The 26,625-nt window shown below is 35.0% G+C and overlaps 1 protein-coding gene across 1 annotated transcript; it reads right to left on the minus strand.

The window, feature by feature from the left end:
• Positions 1-14,443: 14,443 nt before the first annotated feature.
• Positions 14,444-17,358, minus strand: LOC149201730 (translationally-controlled tumor protein homolog). The gene is made up of 5 exons (XM_089402995.1): positions 17,200-17,358; positions 16,100-16,173; positions 15,740-15,865; positions 15,434-15,591; positions 14,444-14,806 (listed from the first exon to the last, which is right to left on the minus strand). The coding sequence occupies exons 1-5, from the start codon at positions 17,225-17,227 to the stop codon at positions 14,689-14,691; spliced, it is 504 nt and encodes a 167-aa protein (XP_089259121.1). The 5' UTR covers positions 17,228-17,358; the 3' UTR covers positions 14,444-14,688.
• Between the last annotated feature and the right edge of the window lie 9,267 nt (positions 17,359-26,625).

Below are 26,625 nucleotides of genomic sequence, written 5' to 3' on the forward strand. Positions count from 1 at the left end.
AATTTTTTTGCAAAGTTTAAAAAAAAATAACATTAGTATTTTGAGATTAGGACTTTTTATATATTTATATATCATTAACTAATACTTCAATTCACAAAAAAATTGTTACAAAAAATTAATAATTTTAAACATTCGATAAAAAATGACATGTTAAATAAAAGATTTTAATAAAAAAAATTGAAATAAAAAGTTCGAAAATAGTAAATTTTATGAATTTTATATCCAAAGATGATGACATTTAAAGTTCTTTTTTCAAAAAAAATAAAATTTAAAGTAAAAATAACAAAAAAAAAAAAAAAATCCTTAAACGAAAAAAACATTTAATATATATATATATATATATATATATATATAAAATAAAACCCAAAAACATTTTAAAAAACAAATAATTTTTTAAGTTAAAAAATAAATAAATAACTTTGCCTTGGCACCGATTATATTTTTTTGAAGTATTATTTTTTGTGTTTATTTTCTAATGATTTTTTTTAATAATTTTCTTTTTGTTTTGGGCTATAAGTGTTTTTGTTTAATTTTACTTGAATATTTTTATTAATTTAATATTTTTAAAATTGCTTTTTAATTTGTATTTAATTTTTTGTGTTTTTATTTGTTTATTTCTTAATTATCTAATTTACCTTATTTTTAATTTTTTTCCTTAAATTATGTTTTTTTATTTTGAAATATTTATTTTTTTCACATTTTGTGTGATTTAATTTTGTTTTTAACAATTTTTATAACTGTCTTTATTTTGGATTTGTTTTATATATATTTTTTGTGTTTTTGATGAACCATGGTTTGGAACCGTCGACTCTTAAAACTATTTTGTGATTTCTTCGGAAGAAATTTTTTTAATATATATTTTTATTTATTAGTTGTTACTATTTTTAATTGTTTTTGTTTTTGTTTTACTTTTATTTTCGTTCAATCTTTTTATTTTTGTTTTTTTGTATTTTTTATTTTTTTGTAAGGTTCGTGTCAATCTTCGACTAACAACCCAACCCATTACGTGTCAATTTTATAGTTGATTTTAAAGTTTTTGTTATAATGGATCAAGTATGCCCTCATAGTGTGTCAATTTCATGGTTGATTTTTAAGATTTTACTGCGATAAGTTAAGTTTGTCTACACTACTTGTCAATTTGAAAGCTGATTTTTAAATTTTCGTTGCAATGTCAAGTTGTCCAATGCTGAAATTTTAAAATAGATATACTTTTAGATTTATAAAAGAAATTACTCTTGGTATAATGACTCTTTCATTCAAGTGTTCATTTTTAAAGTGTTTTTAGCCATAATTTTTCCATAATGCCATGGTTGAAATATATTGAAAACTTAAAGGTTTTTGTAGTCGTGACATTTGATTTTAGTTGAATGGTTTAAAATTTGTCAAAATTTTAAGTTTTTTCTAAATCACGATATATTATCTATAATGCTATGGTTGAAAACAGTGATAAGTATTTTATCTTTAATGTCATGGCTGAAAAATTGTTGGAATTTTAAGACTTTCAGAGACATGATATTTTATCTTTAATGTCATGTCTGAAAATTGTTAGAATTTTAAGGTTTTCGGAGTCATGATATTTTATTTTTAACGTCATTGCTAAAAAATGTTGAAAATTTACCCCGTGAAAAAAAACGTTATTCCTACATCAACACTTATCGTTTTTAGGGTGTCTTTTGCAACAACAAAAATTGGCTTTTACTGTTATTTCTAAAAAATGTTGAAAATTTACCCTGAAAAAAGAAGTGTTGATGTTTCCATTTTCGGGTTGTTTTTCATGTTTTTTTGGGGTTTTTTTGCCAAAGTTCTCGTTTGATCAATAATTTTGTTCTCTTTGTTTTAGTACACTTGAGACATGTTTAGGGACTACATTAGCATATAATTAGACTTGAGGACTTGACGAATAGTTTGGTTTATCTTTGCAACTTTGTTGGTTAAACATTTGTGAAGAAGTCTCTATGGTTTCATACACTGTCATTAAAAAAAATTTGAGGTCTAAAATGGGCCTCCTAAGGAAACTTATAAAATAATAGTCAAAACAATAAAATAAGATTAGATTACCTCACCAATTTTGAAGTGAACAAAAAAAAAACAAAACAAAAACAAAAACAAAACAAACAAACTACATTTTCGACTTATATTTTTAACTTATCTTCCTACAATTTTACTCAAATTTCGAGTCAAGCACTCGTTGGATGCATAATTTAATTTCACATCTAATGAATACCCATGTTGAAAACTTTTGATGGATCTTGCTACACAAAAAATGAGAAATACATGAAAAAATGTGATTGCAATCACGTTTTTCATGTATTTCTCATTTTTCATGTAGTGGACTCAATCAAAAGTATTCAACATGGGTACTTGGATGCAAAATTAAATTTTGCATCTAACTTGTGCTCCTGTTCGAAATTTGAGTAAAACCATAGGGTCAGAAGTTGAAATTACAAATTACAAACAAACAAACAAAAATAAAATCTTTTTATTTTTTATCATTTTATATTTTTACTCGATAAATGGTGAATCATCCCCCATGGTTGGCATCATCTTCTTTAATTCTATTGGTTTTTATAAAGTTTATTTTGGTTGTATATTTTTTCTTTTTATTTTTTTATCATTTTATCTCTTTACTCCATAAATAGTGAATCATCCCCAATGGTTGGCATCCTCATATTCAATTCTATTGATTCTTAAAAAGTCTATTTTGGTTGTACATTTTTGTTTTGAGACCCATTTTTTACCTCAAAATTTCTCTAATGTGACCTTTGTAATATTGTTGAGCAAAATTGCTACTAAGGTTTGATTATTCTAATGGGTTGAGTAGATTTTCTATTCCAGAGATCAAACTTGCTTGAGTTATGTAAGGTCGTGAGAGTATATGGTTGCTACTTGTGTGCCAGTGTGTTATATTTATAGTCCAAGTGTGAATGTATGTTATGCAGTATTCATTACCAATGTATTTATGTGTACAAGCTTTGTATATGACAATTTTGTGGAGGACTAAGGAAGCATTGACAAATTATGAGCGTATGTGTATGATGACACTCGTATTTTATATGGTTGAGAGGTTGTCAGGGAGATGTTGTTATATGCTAAATGTGGTCAATTGTAGAGGGTGATATGAGTGATGTATGTATATACACTAAGGGGAAGCCCTAGATGCCCTGCACTTCTTGAAGAATTTAAAGTCAAGAAATAGTAAATTTGTTCGTATGCCCATCACCAACATGTTCTCCTCGTCTTACCAATTCCAAAGGTATGAGGCACGTCACAAGGCTCTTTGTGATTTAGGAGATATGCCTTATGGGTTGGAGCCTACACAAGGCGTTGGAGCGTACTTCTAGTCAAAATTGGTGAAGTCAAGGTGTATGAGCATCTTTTTAGTCAAAGCTGATAAAACCAAGACGTTGGATCGTCCTTCAGATTGAAGCCTATAAACTAAGAGGTTGGAGCCTCTTTTAATTGGAGCTTCCTAATTGATGTAAATTTCAAAGACCTATATTAAAAAGTGTTTAGTGGTTTTTTTTCCTATAAAGGTTTCCACCTAAAAAATCGTGTCTACTATCTTGATATTATACATTGTTGAATGGTATTCTTGAATTATATTTTGATTTGATACTAATAGTAATTACTGCTCTGTGATGTTAAAAATATATTATTGAAGAGAATATATATTCACCACCCTCTCAATATTTCCAATAAATATGGGAAAACTACTGCAATAAGGATTATGGTGGATAAACTAACTAAAATGGGTGGGAGATCTCTAATTTTTCCTAATGGGTTGGAAATCTACCTCTAATTTTCCTTATCTATTTTCCTTGCCTATCTATTTTACTTGGAGCTTATTTCTTGGCCAAGGAAGAAATAATTCAACCTCTTAAAAAATTAGAAATCATAAATAAATAATAAAAACAAACATTTGTCAATCATTAGGAGGGAATAATAGAAATGTTCATTTCTTGTCGATTAATGTAGCCTAAAGGAAAATATTAAATAATTAAGTATTGATTTATGTATCTCTTCATGTCTTTCAACTTAAATGCCATTATTATATATATAATTAATAATGTCAAAAATATTACCTTTACATATTAAAGAAATTGTTATTTATTTTGTAAGTCAATGTTTTATTCATACAAGAAAAAAAATGAGTACATTCGGTTGTTCAAAAACAGGTGGTCTAACCCCGACCGGGTTTGCTCACCAAAATTTGAACCAGATGACAAAAATACAAAAAGGAAACTAGGGACATTGTCCATAAACAGTGAATCCGAAAACACCAAAATACAGATAAAACATAAAAAAACACCAAAGAACATACTAATTGCCTGACATGATGGAGGCAGGATTGTCCGGGGTTGTTCCTGGAGGAGGTGGAGGATGGAAATCACACTGAACGTGCCCTTCAAAGTGCACTAGCCAAGTCTCCAGCTTTTCTACTTTCTTAGTTAGTAAACTTTGGCCTCGCCAAACCACCATTAGTGTCTCCCAAACTTGGCACTGAAAATAGTGCATTCGGTCCAACGTTGTCATCTACTTTGCATGCTCCTCACGACAAACTCTCTCAGTTGTGTCCACTCTTTCCATCAAGCTATTGATAAGTGCTCGACAATTCTCCAAGCAGCAATGTTGGATACCATGCCTTTCATTCGCTTCATCTTGACCAAACCCACAATTACCCTTGCCAGCACGGATTCCTCCACCCCGACGACTCAACTTCTGAACCCGCGTACCACCACCCCTACTGGCACCTCGTTTACCTCCTCCACACACTCCCACACTAGCTAGCCACGCGCGTCCAGCGGTCTTTCCACCCTGGCGGGGATCCTTAATGGCAATTGTTGAGTTCGCCACACCCACTGGGCCAAGGGTGGCTAGGGAGGGGGAATGCCCACGTTGGGCTGGGGGTTTCATAATTCGCAGAGATGGTGAGCCGTCATGTTCAAAATCCACAGGCCAGACCCACCCACTAGAGAAACCAAACACCACCATCAGGGAAACCAAATTCCACCACCCACCACATGAGAGAAGCACAATACCACCGCCAACTACCTGAAAAAGACCACCACCACTACAAAAACCAAATATCGTCACCCATCACACCAACGCATACAATTGAAAGAAAGACGAAGACAAAGTAGTCGACGCCTGAGTGCAACTTCCCCCAAGATAGCGACCTGCCTCCAAATTCACCTCATAGAGACCACCCACCAAACACCATCGCGCCCGCCTCGTTGGTCACAAAATTGGAAATTGAAACTAGTTTTCCGCCACCACCCTCAGAGTTTCCTACACTGTTGGTTCCAACTTCCACTTCTAGCTCGAGAAAACGGGATTACCATAAGCCCAGAGTAAATGGAATGGAAGAGGTCTCGTCTCGCCAACTTCCAATCCTTACAAACGCATACAATAACAAAGCGGCTTTGTAACAGGGTCCAGCTTGACACGCTACTCTAGCGAAAGCCCAGCCCAAGTACACATGGACCACTCCTACCAAATAACCTCTTGTGACACACTTGTTTTCTCCCTAGAGGCCTCCGCGAGGTCCAACACCATAATAGAGCACGGATACAAATGTTGGGCTCCCTCATCTTCCCACGCCTTAACTATTCACCACCCCCAAACTCCAATGCGATGTTAATACTCGCACAAGTTTCCAACCTGCTGATATTACTCCTCCCATTACATGCACTTTGGTGAAGGGACCGAAAGGACCATCCCACACCCCCACTCCACCTGTATTCACACATGAGACTCCTCCTCCACGTGTTGCAAGGACCTCGCCCCCATCGAGGAAGAGTCGACCTCCTCCACAATTCTTCGCAGGTCAACCAAGGAATTGTTTTGGGAGGAGGGGGGCTAGTTTTGGCAATTTCCTAGCCTTGAAGCTCACTACCCCAATTTGCTAGCTTGTCTGTCACTTTATTTCCTTCACAGTGGACGTGTTCAATTATCACGTAATCAAAGGAGGAGATTCTAGAGAGTGTGTGTTCCCTTATCAACGCCAAACGCCAACTCTTTATGACCTTTGATAGAGGATAACCAATAATAAGACATTGGAGCATGGATGTAGTGATTTGAGAGTCTACAATTACTTGCATATTCATGATGCCCATATTTGTTGTTGCCTGCAAACCTCTCTCCAAAGCTAGGTATTCAACCACATTGTTGGTAGTGTGGTCACAGGATGCAGTATAGAGTTTGAGGGCCTACCCTTTGTCATTCCAAAGGATTCCCCTGAGGCATGTTGGGCCAGGGTTCCCCTTTAAGGCCCCAACAAAATTGAGTTTAACAAAAAATCCCTGCGGTGGACAAGTGAACGCATCCGAAGATACAAGTTGAAGCGCAGGTCGACGGGTGGGGCCTGAAGAAGGGGGCTCCATTGGGATATCTAGCGCGAGCAGAATAACATGTTCCCACCCTTCCACCTTCCAGTGTTCCTCCGACCATGGCGAAATCGATACAGATTCCTTAAGATTGTGGAGAACGGTGTGCCAAGCGTTGACAGGGTGGAACTCTTCTGATTGGAAAATTGCCCTATTTTTTCCTTTCCAGATGTTCCATAAGACGAATCCTTGCGAATGACACCATGCTCAATTGACAATCGGATTCTTGAACAGGGTCCATCTCCACGTGTCTAGAGACTCCCGAACACTGTTAACAGACCTGCCAGTGACTCCAAAGACCTCTAAGTGACATCTCTTGACTTCAGTGTCTTTGGGCAGAAATTTAAAAGGTGGTCAGTGGTTTCCTCCTCCTTGCGACATAAAGGACAATAAGACGGACCAAGAAAGCCCTTCTTTCGTATTTTAACCCACGTGAGAAGCTTACCTTGTCCGATTAGCGATGAAGGAGACTTTTGGCCAAAGGCAAGAGTACCAAATCCTTTTCCATAAACAGTCTGCCTCTAGGTCTCCCACAAAAGTTTTCAATGAGTACGACTCTTTAAGGGTGAACATACCTTGCTGCTAATATCCCTGGCGTAATCTATCAAGTTCTCCATTATTTAGAATTGATCGCCAATGGAGAATCGTAAGGAGGGCCTCCGAATTTATAGGGGGGTCATGAGGAGGCCAATTTTCCAGGGATTTCCATTTTCTCCACTTTGAGCCCGGTAGAGCGTCACTCCGGAAGTCTTGGACATAAGACACACCAATCTGGGAGGTGAATGTCTAGAGACTTGCAAACTCTGGATCTTGATCTAATCTAGGGTTTTGCATCCATCAGTCAGTCCAAAATTTAGCTTTTCTTCCACTACAAACTTCCCAGAAACCATGTATCTAAATGAAGTCTTGTTGTGCCTTGGCTCTATTCCAAATCGAGGAAACCGATGGGAGGTCCTCGTGGTGGTGAAGGGGATTTTTCCAATCCTCAACCTCGTATTTGGCTGCCCATATGTTCTTCCATAGCTCTTGCCCGCCTTGGATCCAGCGCCACCACACCTTTGCGTTGACGGCCATAGATAATAGCTGGGGATCTTTTAGCCCAAGGCCGCCATGGGTCTTTGGTTTACATAACTTATCTTAGGCCACCGGGGCCCATTTATAGTCGATCTAGACCCCTGACCATAGAAATCGGCAGAACCTTGATGTCATTTCTGTATAGATGCTACTAGGGGTGGGGAGTGCCCACAATTGGTATAAGGGGATTGCCTGAAGGACTGCCCTTAACAATACCAATCTTCCAACTAAGTTCAGAGCTCGAAAGGTCCAACTCGAAAGTTTCTTGTTTATGCGGGAGAGAACTTCCTTCCAGATGGAGGCCTTTAGAGAGTTAGGCACTAAGGGGACTCCAAGATAAGCGATGGGAACTTTCCCAACTCTGAAGCCCAGCGTTTTGGCAAGGTGAGCTTGCACTCTAAGGTGAGTGTTGAAGAATAAGATGTTTGATTTCTCATTGTTTATCAAAGTGCTTGAGGCCGTTTGGAAGGTGTCCAAAATTTTCCCCAATTGCTTAACCTCTTTCAATTTTGGCTTCCCAAATAGCATGTTGTCGTCCAAACACTGTTGATGGGTTACCGAAGGGATTGTTTGAGAGATGTGGATGCCCAAAAGGGCTCGAGAATCAGTCGTTGCCTTAATGAGCCAACCCAACCCTTTCGCCATGATAATGAATAAGAAAGGGGAGATAGGGTCACCCTGTCTGAAACCTCTTGATCCTCGAAAGGGGCGGGACAAGGCTCCATTCACAAGGATGGAATAGAACGGAGTTGATATCATGGATTTGACCCACCCAATCCATGTTGGGGAGAAACCAAAGGCGGCCAAAACTGACAATAAAAAATCCCAATTCAAACAATCATAGGCTTTAGAGAGATCTAGTTTGATGATCATACCTGACATTCAGAATGAAGCTAAGGTATGTACCATCTCATGCGCAACCAGAATTCCATCCATGATTTGCCGACCTTCCACAAAACAAGTTTGTTCCGGTCCAATGATAACCTGGAGTAAGGGTTTAAGCCTTCGCACTAGGATTCCAGAGAGGATCTTGTAAACTACATTGCATAGAGTTATTGGCCTAAACCCGCTGGGTTCTAAAGCAACTCCCTTTTTTGGTATGAGCGTGAGGAAAGTTGCATTCAGCCCTTACCATAACTATTGGGACCGGCGAGAGTATTCAATGAGCTCCAGGATCTCCTCTCTGAGAAATTTCCATCCCGCCTTGAAGAACTCAGAGTTAGCCATCAAGCCCAGGGGCTTTGTTGGACAGGGGAGCTCGAACCACCTCCTTTACTTCAACAAGAGAGACTTCTCTCATGGGGGCCTCATTTTGATCTTCGGTAATTAGGCGTGGGATATGTTGTTGTATTTTTGAGGTAGCCTCCCTCCTTTCCACTTCTGGTTCAGAGAATAAGGATTGAAAATGGTCGATCAAGGCTTCAGAGATTTCCTCATGATGCACTAATCGCCGACCATCAAGGTTGTTTAGAGAGAAGATGTGGTTGTGGTGGCAGTGTTGCAACATAGTCTGGTGGAAGAATTTTTTATTTCGCTCCCCTCCTTGAGCCATTGAACTCTAGATTTTTATTTCCACAAAATTTCCTCTTGCTTCCTCCTTTGCTCTAACTCCGTTAAGAGTTGCCCCTCCTGGGCTATATGAGCCTCAATGCACCCATCTAAAATGATTTGTTGCTGAAGAGATCTCATTTCTTCCACAAGGCAATGCTTTTCACATTCATTGTTTCCAAACTCATATTTGTTCCATTCTTTGAGTCTTCCCTCAAGTTCTTTAAGCTTGAGTTGGAAAGCTTCCATCGTGTTTCGTCCTTTGACCTTAGAAGTCTGCCACCATTCTTCCATTTTGGGAAATAGAACTGGGTTCTCTAGCCAGAGGATTCAAAGTGGAACAACCTATTTCGAAGGGCTATGCGCAGATCTATCTCTAAGTAGATTGACCAGTGGTCTGATCCATGCACGGGAGAATCTCTGCCTGGAAAAACAGATCCTGTAGCAAAATATTGTCAAAGAGAAGAATCTTATCCAACTTTGAGGTTATTTGGAATGTACCACCTCGCCAATTGTCCCAAGTAAAGATTATGTTTTCGAACTACAAGTCTTCCAACCCCAACTCGTGGACTGTTCCCTGGAAGGCCACAAGTATATGATCCAATCTTCTAAGGCCTCCCTTTTTCTCACTGAGTTTCATTATGAGATTAAAGTCCGCAGCCACAATCAAGTTTGTTTCCCCCACCAACTCCTTGACATTCCTCAAGCCCTGAAGGAAGTTGGCTTTTTGGCCAAGCACAGTGGGTCCATAGACCCTTGTTAACCAAACCTTCTCTGTTGATCCAAGACATTTGAATTGGCCTGAGAGAGAGTGAGGGTTGGCCAACCAATTTCCAAATGAAATAGATTTGGCATCCCCAGAGGATGCCCAGACCCCCCACACTACCTCTTACATCCAAAGCCATGCTCTCCGTCAGAGGCTAGCGCTTGTTGGCAATATCTTGTAGTCTTTCCTTAGTCACTTTTGTTTCTTACAGAACAATTATCTCAAGCTCTCTCTATGAATTATGTTTTCGAGGTACCTCACATTTGAACGACACATGTGCATAGTCCAACAACTAGGAGTAGGGCTCATCCTGATATTCAATTTCTATAAATTTCGGGAGAGACCGAGAGATGTTCATATACACACAGATGTGGGCATATGACAAGAATCTTTTTCTGGTGCATGATCTCAGAGACCTGCACAAAGTTGCCTATAAATTTTCCTATGAGTTCCAAAATTTCCAACTCCCAGAATTCCTCTGAGAGAGAGTATAGGTGGTCCCAGATTGGGGCGGCGAGGAATTGTTCCTTGTCTGAGTTATAGCAGGGTCCCCAATGTCTCATGAATAGGTTTGTATTTTTCATGAAATAAGGGTCATTATCCAGGATCCTTTTCCTGTCCTCCAGATCTTCAAATATTACGGTGAAGAATCCCTTAGCCCTTAAGGTCAAGATCAAAGGGAGCTTCGGGTTGTCATTTTAACTAGATCCAATGGAGGATGTCAACTTCCCGCAACCAAATACCCATAAAGTTACATATGATTGCATGGTCCTGCATGAACTAGCGACATTGTTCCAATTGATTATTGGGAATGACCACCTTGCAATTCTTATTCACTTTTGGCAAGCAGTGGCCCTTCATTCGTGCTTGCCATTATGCCCCTAGCACTGCCATCTCTACCTGAATACCTTTGTTCAGTCCAGAGGAAGGCGTAGGAGTTGGCCACAGCCTAGCAACTCCAGTAAGAATCAACTTGGAGGGGGCGGATCCCCTCCCCTCAGAGGCCCCATATTAGAGCACCCATATATTAAAGAAATTGTTAATAGAAAATATATTTCAAATATATGATCTATAAATATATATTTGTAATTTCTTTACACTATTTTAGGGTAGTTATACTAACTTCAATTTGTAATTTCAATTTCTTCAAAATAACTTCTATCAATATTAAAATGAACTTCAATTTGTAATTTCAATTTCTTCAAAATAACTTCTATCAATATTAAAATGAACTTAAATTAGAGTGGGCCCACTAATAGATTATTGTCACATTGAGTCTCAATTATTTAGCCCTCAAATGGTTGTCACAGAGTCTCAATTATTTAGCTCTCAAATAGTTGTCACATTGAGTCTCAATTATCAGCCCACATATGATTGTCACATTGAGTCTCAATTATTTAACCCACATATGGTTGTCACATTTAGTATCAATTATTTAGCCCGCATAATTATTTAGCCAGCATATGGCTCCCATCATTAACCCTTGAAATGAAAGTTTGGAACCTCACACAAATCATCTTTAACCCCTCTGCCATAAAGTAAATCAAGTCATCTACATGGATCATACCATGAAATAAAATATATTAATATGAACACAATTTCAATCAAGATTTAACTCTGCCATGAAATTTGAACCCCACACAAATCAAGTCATCTACATGGATCATACCATGGAATAAAATATATTAATATCAACACAATTTCAATCAAGATTTAACTCTGCCATGAAATTTGAACCCCACACAAATCAAGTCATCTACATGGATCATACCATATAATATATTAATATTAACACAATTTCAATAAAAATTTAACTCTGCCATGAAGTTTGAAACCCACACAAATCAAGTCATCTACGTGCATCATACCATGGAATAAAATATAATATATTAATATCACACAATTTCAATAACGATTTAACTCTAAAGATGTGATCACTCTACTTCCTTCTGAATATCCTTAACCATTAAGTCCCCCGCAAAAGGGTTGCGGGTGTAAGAAGAATCATCACGGATAACAAAAAGAAAAAAATATCGTATAATAGTATAGTTCTTCAAATCATGTGCATAGAAAATTATCTTCAAATCCATTCTTTGCTTGTAGCTAGGAACTTTGGTGCAATAATAAATTAGATGATTTCAAAAGCCTTTCCAGCTTTATTAAACACACGCTTTTATCCTAAGCTTGAGCTTATGTACACCCCAATGAAAACTCAGTTTGGAGGGGTTCACAATGATCAGTGAACCTATTGATTTCCACCCAATACCATAATCAACCCAATGTGCATTAAAATTTGAATGATAGATAAACCCACCATGACATTGGAACACAGGTCTGCACAACATCACACGGCAAGTAATTTGATAAGACCAAGATTTCTCTCCGCATGTTCAACATTATGGAGTGAACTACACTCTTGAATTAGAAATCTTCTTATATTACACTCAGTGGGATAATGGACTCGAGGCGAGGCAGAAGAATATCAGATACTGGATTCAGGGCTTTGGACATCAATTGGAGGAAGACGTTCTCTACTGGTCTGGTTTGGTAAAGCTTAGGCCTAATAACCTCCCTTGAGGAATTGTGTTTGCCTCTGTTTCTGTCTTGGCATTCCAAAGGGGCCTTCCAAAAATGACTTGCCATTTTAAGGGTTTCAATGCCGACAAGATTTCATTGGTCCTATCTGTCTCGTTTGTTAAAATCTTAATGGGGTTCTCTGATTACATTGTCTATTCTCAAAAATTCGGGATCTGTTTAGTATCAGGTCTTATTCTCAAAGGATTATTTCAGTGTAACACAATCGTTTGCAAGAAATAAAGAGTGTTCGTGAACCACGGAGAAAGAGATCTTCACTTTTCCCGGTCACTACCAAAATGCATGACAACAAAAACCAAACTACCTGTCAAATTGCTTTGATAATGAGCACTCCTGTTGAATAAAATACCAAGTAACAACTTTAAAATCCAAGTATAGCATGCTGACTAATTTAATATTGAATCTGAGAAAGATAGCACAATATGGCAATTCAAATCTAAGAATGTCAATCAGCCGAGACGAGGAATTAAACCAGTATAGATATATCTTAAATACCGATCTAATATGAGCCAAGAGGGATCTCCCAAATACCGATCTAATATGAGCCAAGAGGGATCTCCCAGTGCAAAGTTTTTTTTACGAGGCCACATTATTTAATTTTGAATAGTTTTATTTTTTTGCTGACATGAGCAAAATTTCAACTTTTGATGACAGAGGTACATCGTTACAAATTATACACTGGCTGTAGAATGAGTCTGGCTCAATGAAGAATAAACAGTGGCTGAGCTTGTGGAAGAAAACATGGTTTTCAAGAAATAAGACTCGGCCATCAGGATGTCATTAGATATCATGTGTTTCATCAGGCAACATGTTTTTTAAAATATTTTTTTGAGCAATAGCCACAGCAGAAACTAAGATTTTTTTGTTTAAAAACATATAATGTGTATGCCAAGACTGTAGGTACCACTTCTTGTTTAAATTTTGCAACTTCATGAGCCAAACATGTGTTATTTAAAAATCTAACATACGTAATTAAAAACAGAAAACACATTAAAGTCTTTTTGGTGACTTTCATTCAATACCCCCTTTTTCAACCCAGATTGGAATAAGAATAACCAGGGAATAACATGCAACCAATATCAGTATCACCAGCGCTTGCAAGCATCACAAACAACTAAAGGTCACTTCAATGGATCAAAAATCTTTCATATACAACTTGGAATAAGAATCACCAGCGTTTCCAAGCATCTCAAGCATGAATACTACTAAAAGTCACTTGGGTTAAAATGCCTAAATCACACGCTAACCCATACATCTGGAATGCCTGAAACAATTTTAAAATTGTCATACGCCTTCCCATTTTTAGCAGAGTTTAAGTTAACACCGCAAAGATGACCAATATACATTAATAATGAAAAAGATGTCACCAATACCAGAATCACCAGAAAGGTATAAACATTTTATTCAATAAAACTAAGCAATTCTGATTTTGATTGAAAAGCTATAGAAATCTACCAGAAGCAAACAAAATAATGCTTAATCGCTCAACAAATTTGTAAACAAGATTCATGCAATGGAAAATAAGCAATTCTGATTGAACGAAGAAATCCATCACAGCAGCACAAATTATTTATTCAATAAAACTAAGCAATTTTGATTTCAATTGAAAAGCTATAGAAATATACCAGAAACAGACAAAATAGTGCTTATGAATAAACAAAAAACAGACAATGATCTTTATAAATAATAAACAATTTTGCAAATCTACTTTCATTGCAAATAAGCAAATCTGTAAGCAATAGAAAAATGACTTCAAACACATTGCAAATAAGTTACATGAAGATTTAGACAACAGACATGAGAAGCAATCCTTGTAAAACATGGAATAAGAACTGACACATAATGAAAAGAAACTATTATAGTGTTTATTTCTTTTCGTACATGGCACATCAGTTTACATGAAGATTTAGACGACATACGTGTAATAGTCCTTACGGTAGACAACGGAATGAAAACTGCTACATAATGAAAAGAAACTATACTAGTTCTTATTTCCACAGTAAACGTATGCTACCAATGATGAAAATGAATGATAAAACATTACAAATCATCACCAAAAAGAATTAAAAATGGGTAACACAAAACAATTTTATCGAAATATCAACTGCAATCAACATATTCAAATAATACTATGATTCCACCGAAATATATGCCTGTCTAGTTAACTAAACAGGTCCCATTGATTCCAAAAAGTAGTCTGGAAAATAGTAGTGGTTCCAAATTGCAATACACACTAATTCATAAAATAAATAATTGCTGTCCTCAATAGAGTTAATAATATCATATCGATGACTAAGTCAAGCCGTGCAGAATCTGTATTTAACACTTGACCTCCTTCAAGCCATCAGCGAAGTACAAAAATGTCGGATCAGTAGCCCCTTCCTTGTAGTATGCAAAAACCATAGAGCCGTCATCATGCATGCTCTCTCCGACAAAACTGTGAAATAGAACAGAAGAGCAACTTAATAGTTTTCTGACAACTCAAAATTTGCACGCTGAATAATAGTAGCAATAAAAAATGCTGACAGAATATAGATCGAACATTAATATTAACCCTACGTGAGGATTAAATGTCAGCAATGAGAGGGATAAAATAAGATGTCCGAAGAAGAACACAATAATAGGTCAATGGGGCTCAGAAGTTCAATCCGCTGCAAGCAAATCCTATCACAAATCTAGAATAAAAGCACTAAAACTGAAGATCTCAAGAAAAATAAAAAGAAATAACAGACATACTGCTAGTATGCTGATAACAAAGAAATAGAGTTCACAGTACAACCACAATGGGACACAGAAGTACAATACAATGCACACCTATCACAAATCTATCAACAAATAAGAAAAAGCTAAAGATCAAAGAATAGTTAGAAGAATGCAAGTTACAACGCTAATATGATAACAAAGGAACAAGTTCAGTGTACAACATATATTTCATGCTTATAAATTCAGCAGCAGATAATTAGATAACAGTTATCACAATTATGAGAGAAAAACAAAAAACACAATTATATAATTAGAGTGTGCATAACCCCAAAAAAGCAACAAAGGCTGAACTAATACTTACAATTGGAGGTCGCTCAACTTAGAAACCAGCCATTTGGCAGCTGCTTCCACGTTTTTCTTAAATTCGGCCTGGCGTTCTTCTGACAATTTGGTATTAAGATTCTTAATGTATCGCTTAATAAATGCCAGAAATTGCTTTTTGTCAAAAGAAGGTTGTTCCTGCAAAGAAAATGCATTTCAGATCACAAACACCAAATTCGAGATTGAGAAAGCAAAAGATAAAAACATATATATATAATTTGAACTAGCTTTTAGTTTAAAAAAGCCCGAGCATTAAATTGCAACATAGTGCCCCCAGCAAACCAACCTGAAGCCTGAAGGTATCAACAATGTCAACTACTTTGGCAGCTTGATCGTCAACACCTTCATCCTCCCCACCCTCGGCAGAAGGGTTGGCACCAATGTCAACATCAACTGCTCCTTGGACAACCCACTATTAAACAGCATCAACAAAATTAGAACTTTGGCCTAGGAACAACATGTATAATTAAATTTCATGACTTTGAAAATAAACGATAAGGACAGGCGTGAAACCACCAAAAAATATGACAGAATAGATGCAACACAGACTTCATGTTTAAAGCTAAAGAGAATTCATATTATGCAGTGCATACTCATAAGGCCTGTTGCGAGAAAGCATTTCAAAAAGAGAGAGAATAAAACTAACCTTTCCTTCAACTTCCCACAAAACTCCATTGTAAAGTTCCTTGTAAGGAAATGAATCTGAGAGAAGCTCGTCACCTACAAAGGCAGAATAAAATTATCTTATGTACCAAAAATTTCAGCTTCGTAGAATCACCTAGTTAGGCTTTGTCGAGATTCCATGATAGATATAAGAATAGAACATTCAATTTGTTTCACCTAACACCCACTGCAAGAAAACAATTACAGAAGTAGCAAAACAAAAGATGGAAGAAACTACCATAGGGGGTTCAGTGAGATGGGCAAGTAAGCAAAAAAGCATAGAGCCAGAAGAAAATATCAGTATCACAAACCTATTTGATTAAATCATCAAGGAGTGCCATTAATATCACAACAAAACAACATATCGCAAAAAGAACTGACGATATTACTAAAGACCTTGATCAAAACACTTCCCTGTTCTACATCTTTCTAAAGCGATATTCATCAACAACAGATACCAGAAACATATATTCAAACACAAAAGGTACCCACAAAACTGCCCCTGCAAGTTGCTTAGGAGCAACAAGTTACCCACAAAAGGCCTAAACAATTTAATGAACCAAAGCATGCTGTGGTAAAAAATAATCGATTCAACCTAATCTACTAAATATCGAGCTCCTGTTACTACCTAGCTCTCGAATTAGATCTAACGGAGATAAAATAATAGCCGCAATCCACAAATTGGGGGCATAGTAATCGGCATTTACAAAACTCATCTAAAATCTGCACCGCCGTTACATACAAACAAATCCGCAAACTACAGTAAAGTACAGGATTAATAAAAAAATACCTATGATCATATATCTATATCAACATCAGTTGCGGCTCAGATCCACGGGTTTTATAAGAGGGTATTTCTTAAACCGCCCTGAAAACCCTAATAACCAAACTAGTATGTAACTTTCGAGATCAAACCCCATCTACGCTTGAAACCTAGCCGCCCATGGCACATGCAGAGATATCCGAAGCAAAGGGAATTGAACTGTTGCCCTAACAAATCTAGGACCAGGGAAACCCAAATCGACAAAGCTCTGAAACCGAGAAAAGCAATCCGAGAGCCGAAGATTCGCAAAGGAGACTTACCAGAGAGCAGGTCCTGGTAGACGATCATTTTGAAGAACTAGTGAGAAAACTTCTTGCGTCCGGTGCCAAATAAAAACGCTCGGAGCCTCTCTTCTCCCAAATTGCCCGAAGCTACAAAGCTACCAAGAGAGAGACCTTTCTTGGTCTCAATATACCCTTTTATACTTGATGCACAACCTTAACCGTATGACCTCACACACTGCGGTCTGTGATTTGAGATTGGTTAAGCATAATAATGTTTATATAAGACTCGCCTTGCTATACAATAATGATATTGGAATGCAGAATCCTATCGAGGATGCTTTTGGAATAGAATTGGATGCGTTTATATATACTTAGGGCAGGCTAATGCTCGGTTGAAATAATTGGCTATTAATAAAAATCATATAAAATGGATTATTGGTGAAATATTAAAAATATATATTATTAAATTTATAAATATATTATTTTTTTAGCGAATCTTTATGAAAAAACACTATTTAGTAATTAAATAAGTTAATAAATTGTGAAAATTAATTATTTTAGGTTAAAGTTTTTTTAAATTTAGTGATTTTTTGGGTTAAAATTTATAATTTATTTAATTAGTTAATTAGGGGTTTTATTTATTATAAGAACACTTAGATAATTGGAAGTTCAAAATTTTTTAATCATAAGAATATTTAGATAAGTGGAAGTTTTTATAGATAACTGGAAGTTTAAAATTTTTTAGTCATATGAACATTTAGATAATTGGAAGTTTAAAATTTTTTAGTCATATGAACATTTAGATAATTGGAAGTTCTTATAGATAATTGGAAGTTCAAAAATTTTTAGTTAGGGGTTTTATCTATTATAACAACATTTAGATAATTGGAAGTTCTTATAGATAATTGGAAATTCAAAAAAATTAGTTAGGGGTTTTATCTATTATAAGAATATTAGATAATTGGAAGTTCAAAATAATGAATGAATTAAGATAAAATTTTGTTGTATTTGAAAAACATAAATTCATTGAAATTATTAATTTTACCCATTTTTTAATTCACTCTATTATTAACAATTTAAATTTAAAAATTAGGAGAGATAGGTTTAGGGAAGGAGATTATTCAAGATCCCAAAGGAAATACGGGTGCTCACTTTACTTGGGAACTAGGTAAAATATTCAATAACCTAAGTGAAGCTTATTTGCTTTGGTTGGGTTTTTATATAGCCAAAAATAAAGTTATCCAATCTTTGATTGTTCTTGGAAATTCATTGCTTTTAATCAAAGCTTTGAAAGGCAAATCCCCTTCAGCTAGAAATCAACTTAATTCTTTGATCTAAAGAACCAATCGCTTCTGCAACCAATTTAAAATTTTCTCTCTCTTCCACATCAAGTGTGAATTGAATATGGAGGTTGATTATTGGGCCACAGTTGCTTCTAATATAAAGCCCGAGGTTTATCAAAAATGGAGTTGTAAATTCATTCCTAATCCCTTGCTTATGATGTTCGATATTATTATATTTTCATGTCCCAAGTGGCAAGTGTTTCAATCTCACAACTAGCTACATTACATATATAGGGAAGGGGCATTGGCTGTCTATTTCCCTTGCTTGCTTAAAGCAGCTTTGCACGTGGATATTAAATACAACGTAGAGAATTCCTACAAGTTTTTTAGGACAATGGGAATTTTTGTTGTGTCTAGATTTGTTCAAATATGGTGGAGGTCGGGGTATGATGTTGCTTTGTTGCAAGGAAAGCAAATTGTGGATGTGTGATGTTGGTCCATGGTTTTCGGGTTTCCTCTAAATTAGGCCCATAGTTCCTAGTTACATGAAGACTATTTAGGAGGGTTTTGGACATAACATTGTTCGGGTTACCCTTGTTCTCTTGGCTCCCTTCTGCAATTTTTAGGTGATTCGAATGGTTTTGTTTTTCTTATAATTTTCACCTTCTTAAGGAAGCTCTTTCGTTTTTAGGTGTGAGGATTTCTAGTCTAAATGTGAGTTGTGTTTGGTTTAATATTTCATATAGTCGTTTTCCTAGTTCTCTCTATCTTTGGCCATTTTCATCAAATAGATCTAAAATGGATAGGGAAAATATCAAGGAAGTTTTTAAGGACTTGCATAGACAAGAAGAGACAATTCAATCCAACAATGACACATTAAATGCCCATCTCCAATAAGTTATTTGAATTAGAACAAGTTAGTGAATCTAACAATACAAATTTGATAAGTCTCCTTCATTTGCAGAATCAATGGATTGAATCTTTAGGAGTGGAATGTATTTTCCTTTACCCTTTATTCCTGATCCGGTGAATGGATGCTCTATTTTTGGCCTACAAAAATGTGGATTTGGGATATTCTTAGAAGTAGTCAAGTGGAAGAGGATATTGTACAACAAAGAGTCAAATGCTCCTCACTATAAGAGGCAAGACACTCAAAATAGTACAAATCCTTGACATGTTCTATGTTTTTCCAAATAGTATGTATTTTGGGTCCTTTTGTAAAACTAGTTGCCTATAAGAAAACCTAGAATTGCAATGATTATGAGAGTGTAGAACACAGAGGATTTAGTATAGGTCTCTCAATTTTATCAAATTGCAAAACTTTTTATAAGTAAATGTATATGAATTGTTGTTTGCTTTGATTCAACATTTTGGTACAATACAACTTTTGTTCCAATGAAGAAAAATAAAAAGAGAAAACTTAAATTTAAAAGGCTTATAAACTATCAAAATCGCTGAACTTCACAAGTTATGACAATATTGTGCCCTAATCGTACAAGAAAACTTTATTGTCTTTAATAGAGACTTGGTGTAAAAAACATAATACGCATATCATAAAGACACCCAAAGATCCGTAAAATCAATTAAGTTGTTTTAAAGATCAAACGTGCATTCAAAGGAGGGTCATCTTTGTTACTTAAGACAAGCACCCAACCATCATTAGTTGGCTTAACATCAAAGATGACGTCATACCCATCATTAATAAATATCTTGTCATTTTTAGATATTGTAAAGACGAGAGTCTAGAACTTATCATTCAAAATTGCAAAAGAAAGATATGAGACTAGTGATAATGCCGCTTGCACCTTTCATGTGCAACTAGATTCATACCTTTATTTGTCATTCTTACATAATCATTGCTTAAAGTGAGCAAATTATACAAAAAAAAAAAAAAAACAATTAAGAAAAAAAAATTCATCACTTATATACAAAAATTGCACACTTAATAATCCAATCATTTCTATAAATATATCACATCCAATTATACTTTCTAACTTACAAAGTAATACATATAATAATAAAAATAACACTTTAATTCTAATAAATCCGCATATTACTTAAAACTTTATAACTCAAAACAATTTCTCTTAAAAATAATTTTTTTAAATGAGTAATTAAAAATTCCCTACAAAGCTTAAATTGTAGAATTGAGGCTTTTGTGATCCATAACAATTATAAGAAGAGTTTCGGCGTAAATCACATGTAGAAAACCTTTGTGGGACCCCCCTATATCGGGGAAACAGGACGCTCCATCCATCAAAGGATCAATGAACATGTAGCCGACCTAAGACACGGGAGAACCAAGTCTTCAGCGTTAGCAGAGCATGCAGAGAAGACCAAGCATCATGTTTGCATAGAGGAGGCCAAGGTTATTGCCAAGGTGGTGCAGTTCCATCACCGTAAATTCAAGGAAGCTATTAAAATTGAAAGAAGGCCCAACAATCTCAATAGAGATGACGGCTGGAAGATCAGTAGTTGCTGGATCCCTGCCCTTTCTTCTTAGTCTTGCCTTCCCTTTCCCCCCCCTTCCCTCTCCCCCCCCCGCCCTCCTTTTTAACCTTTTCTTGCTTTTGAGGTTTTCCCAGAATTTTCTATTTTGAGCCTTGTCTTTTCCATCCTCATAAGGTTTCTCCTTTGGTTTAGTTGTTTTACTAATGGTCCTGTTTTTGACATTCTTTTTAAATTCTGTCGCTCATTCTATTTATTTTTTCCTGGCTTGTTCTATTAATTAAATCTATATTAATTCCAATATTATTAAATCAATATCAATATTATTAAATTAATATTATTATTAATAATATTAATTCCACTAAATCGATATTATTAAAAAACCCCTTTTACTTATCCCTAGTGATAATAAGTTGATTTAATAACCTAAAAATAATATATAAATAAAATAAAATTTAATAACATTCTTGTCCCTAGTAATTTAAATGATTAAATAAATTAAAAAGGAATTAAATTAATTAATTTAATAACAAAGAAAAATTTCTAAAACCCCCCTTACCATAAAATCAATATTAATTAAATCTATATTAATTCCAATATTATTAAATCAATATCAATATTATTATTAATAATATTAATTCCACTAAATCAATATTATTAAAAAACCCTTTTTACTTATCCCTAATAATTTAAATAAATAAATTAAATAGGAATTAATGATATATAAAATATAATGGAATTACATTCTAATATATAATAATATATAAAATTATTTACTATAATTATAATATTATTTTTATTACTTGTAGACTTTTTAAATATTTTAATATTATTTAGCCGTTTTTCTATATAGTTTTTTATGGTCAATTTAGTCAATCTATTGGGAAGGTCTGCTCTCCCTATTTATTATGTGGCCATGACCTGACTCCTCAACTTGTCCTGATGATGAACCACACTAGTTGGTTCGAAATGCATCGACAAAAATTTTCTACATATAATTTACACCTAAACTCTTCTTATAAAAACTTAAATTCTAAAACAATTTAATATAAACTTAAAAATATAATAAAAAGTGAAATTTTAAAACAAACACATGCTATAAGATCACTTAAAATTGGAAAATACTTAAGTGAAAGACCGGATAACCCGAGTCAAACACCCATTTAATAAATAAAATTCTAAATATAGAAATTATATAATAAAATAAATATTTAATTTAAAATTCTTAAATATTACTTCAAAATTTGTTATGCTACTTAAACTTAAATGAGAAGGATCCGAAAATAACCCCACTAACTTAAATTTGTATATTATAACTAATTAAATTTAAAATATTTCATAGAAATTAATTAAATTTGATGGCTTAATTTTTAAAACTATAAATAATCAAATAATCAAATCTTTGATTCCAAAGGCAAAGGCCTTTATTGGCATGGCATGTGGGGACAATATTATGCCTTTTCTCGATGTAAGGTTTACGCTACCATGATGGTCAAACCCACACTCTTGTCTCGATGCTTTAGGGTTCTGAATTTGACCCTCTGAGCGTATGCTCCAACAAGGTGAGACATGGGGCAATTATTTTTTCTTATAAAATGCTTGTCGCGTATTATTGTTGGACTGATGGTCGGAAAGTGTTTGAAGTATATTTATATTTATATTTATATTTATATTTATATTTTAACACGTTTAAAATTTGAATTTAAATTGTTTAATTTTTTTATAAGTTTTGTAAAACAATATTTTTATCATGGTTTTTTTTGTAAGTTTGGCAGGACAATAATTTCATCATGTTTAATATATCACCTTGATCAGGGCTAAGTTTTTTAAATTATAAAATTTGAGTGTTTGAGGAGTTTTTGAGGGCGTTGAATCTATTTATGCATTTAAAAATGCATATTAAACCATAAAAAAATCACAATCTTGCTTGAGATTGTATCGTTGGATTCTAGCGAGAAAGACCATTTCGTCTATAAGTTAGATTTGCACTTTGTCTATAAGTTAGATTGCACGGTCTAACTTATAGATGAAATGGTTTTCTCATTGTAATCTGACGAGACAATTTCAAGCAAGATTGTGATTTTTTGTTGTTTAAAATGCATTTTTGAATGCATAAATGAATTGAGTGTCATTGGAAGACCCTTGGGGCACTTGAATTATACAAAGTAAACAACTTAAACTCAAGTTTTTAAAAATCTCTACTAGATTTTGGTTAAAATTAACCATGAAAAATCCCCTGAGCAAGTTCATTTCATCTATTAATTAAACTAAGCGTTAAAAAATGAGATAAAGTGATATATATATATATATATATATATATATATATATATATATATATGGTTAATGTTCAAGGTATGTACAGAAAGGTATCTTGGGAGGATTTTTGGGGAATGAACGTGTGTGTGCACACGCATGCACGTAGTCTAACTTATAGATGAAATGGCTTTATCATGACATTTTTTTTTTGTTAATTTTAACCAAAATCTGGTAGATATTTTTAAAAACTTGAGTTTAAGTTGTTTAATCTATAGAATTCGAGTGCCCCGGACGTTTTTCAAGATGTTGAATCCATTTATAAATACAAACATGTATTTTAAATAATAAAAAAATCACAATCTTGCTTGAAATTGTATTGTTAGATTCCGTTGAAAAACGTCATTTTGTTTATAAGTTAGACTATGCCATATATATATAATTTTCCGGTGCAAAAATTCAGGGTTCTTAGTACTCTAGTCACCCGTGCTTTAAGAATTTCTGATGAGAAGCACCTAGAAGAGGAAAAATCTCATCTTCTTACAGCTTTTGAAAATAATGGTTGTAGCAGATCTCAAGGCCGCAAAACTTTTCAAAGGGCCCATAAAGAATCGAGGGTTAAGCCTCCTCATAATGACCCAATCTCTAAGGTGTAGCTCCCATTTATTTAGGGGACCACTGACAGGATTGCCCATATTCTTAAGAAGAATAATGTTTCTTCTACTTTCAAACCCCTTAATACCATTAGAAATTCTCTCAGATCCATTAAAGACCCTATAGACCCTAAAGACATGAAAGGGGTCTACTTGATCCCATGTTCCTATGGGATTCCCTACGTTAGGAAGACTAGACACTCTATTAAACAGAGAATCCAAGAGCATGCAACAAACATCAAGCACAACCAATCTTGCTCATTAGCTCTTGCGGAGCATGCAGAGAAATATAAGCACCATGTATGCATTGAGGATGCAAAGGTCATTGTTAGGGTTGATCACTTCCATCGTAGGAAGCTAAGAGAGGCTATTGAGATTGAGAAACATGCAATCAATCATAATAGAGATGATGGGTGGAAATTGAGTAAGAGTTGGACTTTGGCTCTTTCGTCTTGATTTCCCCTTGTTGTTTTTCTCCCCCTTCCTTTTTTTTATTATTCTAATATCAAATAAATAAGTTAATTTATTAATTAATTAGAAGAAGTTTTGACCCCTTATGATTTTATTTATAAATATAATTTCATCTCTCTCTCTCTAGATATATATATATATATATATATATATATATATATATAAATAATAGTGTAATATTATTAATGAATAATTTCAATTATAACATTTGATTATTGTATAACTTTAAGGCACATCATTGAAAAAGTTTGGGAGAAAAAGGAAGAAATCTTTTGTTGCTTTGTTGATTTCAGAAAAGTGTTTGACACAGTTCCTAGGGGTAAGCTTTGGCATATAATGGAGGAACTTGGGGTTCCTAAACGTTTTAGAGTAGTTATGCATAGGTTGTATGAAGAGGCGAAAGTCAAAATTAGAACTTGTTGGGTCCCTATAATACTAGTGATTACCCCATTACTATTGTAGTTATACCCCTTATTTATATTGTTGTGCCCCTATTACCCACATATTGTCATTTCTGTGCCCCATAGAATCCCTCTATTATTATTTTTGTGGCTTTATATTATTATTGTTAGGTCGGCTGGATTATATTGTGACTCCTTAGACTCCTATATATAGAAAGGAGGTTTTGTCATTTGTATCATCCAAGAATTGTTCATTTATGTAATGTAAAGGAGGTTGCCTCCTCGAAGAGGCTGAATTCTAAGGCGTTGATCTTTCTTTTCTATCTTTTCTTGAGCTGGTTTCATAACATTTGGTATCAGAGCTTTAGATTCTAGGGTTTCGCTGCTCCAAACAGGTCATCGTGGCATTTTCACTATAACTTTTTTTCTGTGACGTTTCAGAAGTCGCAAAAAAAACCCATTTGAGAAGAAATCGCGCTGAACCTTGGGTCCAAATTTCAGAGTTTTTCGCGCGATATTTTCGGAGATATGATCTAAGGAAGTTGGTCTTTTTGCAGACTCCTGAATTACACTCAAAACAGGTGACCTGGGGAAAATCGTCATAACTTTCTTTCTGAGCATAGGATTGAAATTTCGTAAGAAGGTACAGAAAGAGGACGGACTGTAGTTTTCTTTTATATATTTTTCAGAGTCAAAGGTTGAAACAGTGACACGTGGCACGTCGTACAAGTTTGCTCTACGGAACTAGTCTATAATCAAGTCACTGTGGGAGATTTCGCATAACTCGTCCTTGGAGAATCCAATTTGGGTCAGACTTGTGGCATTGGAAAGAGGACACAGAGGGCTACTACAGGTCACAAATTCAGAACTAGATAATCAAAAAGTACAGAGATACATCGGAGGCAATATCGAGCTCCTAAAAAGTGAAAAAAGGTGTGTAGATTTTCTTTAATTTTTGCTTAAGCTTGGTTTGAAAATTTATTTTGAAGGAATTCAAAGGGCATATTAGAGAATTATTATCGGTAACTGATGCCCCGAGGAAAGAAAATGCAAACACCTAGTAAGGAGCCTGAAAGCTCTAGCATGACTCATGAAGAAGAAGAAGAAATGCTATATGATATATCAAAATTACAAGAACAAGTGCAACAAGTGTCACTTGCACAAAAAGCAACAGAATCTAAAATGGATGGTTTAAGGAAAGATGTAGAAGCTAAGATAGATGGTTTAAAGAAAGGTGTAGAAGCTAAGATGGATGGCATGGAAGCTAAGGTGAATGGCATGGACGTTAAAATTGATGGCATGGATGATAAGATGGATAAGTTGCTACAAGAAATAGTCACTAAGGGTGAAAGAGTACTAAAGGAAACTCATGATGACAACAAAAGAAATGTTAATCATGATTCCATAGACTCTAATGTTGGATCGAAGACTCACCATGTTCCAAAAATCGATATGAGGAAGTTTGATGGCAAGGATCCCGCCACATGGATATTACAGATGGAGCAATTCTTCGATCTCAATAATGTGCAAAACACACAAAAGGTACGTATGGCAACTTTATATTTGGAACCAAATCAGTTTGTATGGTATCAATGGCTTTGTTCTCGTAAACAATTTATCACTTGGGCAATTTTTACGGAAGAATTGATAGCACATTATGAGGATACAAAAAGCAACACTTTTTTTAGCCAATTGATAAGTCTCAAACAAAAGGGTTCAATAATGGAGCACATTGAGGAGTTCCAAAAATTGAACATAAGGGTAAAAGATATTCCAGAGGAGCATAGGATTGATGTGTTCATAGGGTCTTTAAAGGATAATATCCAACATGATGTGCGCCTTTGGGAACCTGATTCATTAGAGAAGGCATTCAGGTTAGCAAGAAAAATGGAAAGCAAAATTATGGCAACTAGGAAGCATACCATTCACAACTATAAAGACGGAAGTGTTGTT

Source organism: Pinus tabuliformis, chromosome 2_1, assembly GCF_031772625.1.
Source record: "Pinus tabuliformis cultivar Carrire ecotype Pingquan chromosome 2_1, CPIR1, whole genome shotgun sequence".
In the NCBI taxonomy this organism is placed as follows: Eukaryota; Viridiplantae; Streptophyta; class Pinopsida; order Pinales; family Pinaceae; genus Pinus; species Pinus tabuliformis.

Bases quoted from the DNA above. Each gene is read 5' to 3' on its own strand.
- LOC149201730 (XM_089402995.1), bottom strand. From the start codon at position 17,227: ATGATCGTCTACCAGGACCTGCTCTCTG. The intron at 16,174-17,199 runs GTAAGTCTCCTT...CTGCCTTTGTAG, and splicing joins CTACCAGGACCTGCTCTCTG to GTGACGAGCTTCTCTCAGAT. The intron at 15,866-16,099 runs GTTAGTTTTATT...GCTGTTTAATAG, and splicing joins TGTGGGAAGTTGAAGGAAAG to TGGGTTGTCCAAGGAGCAGT.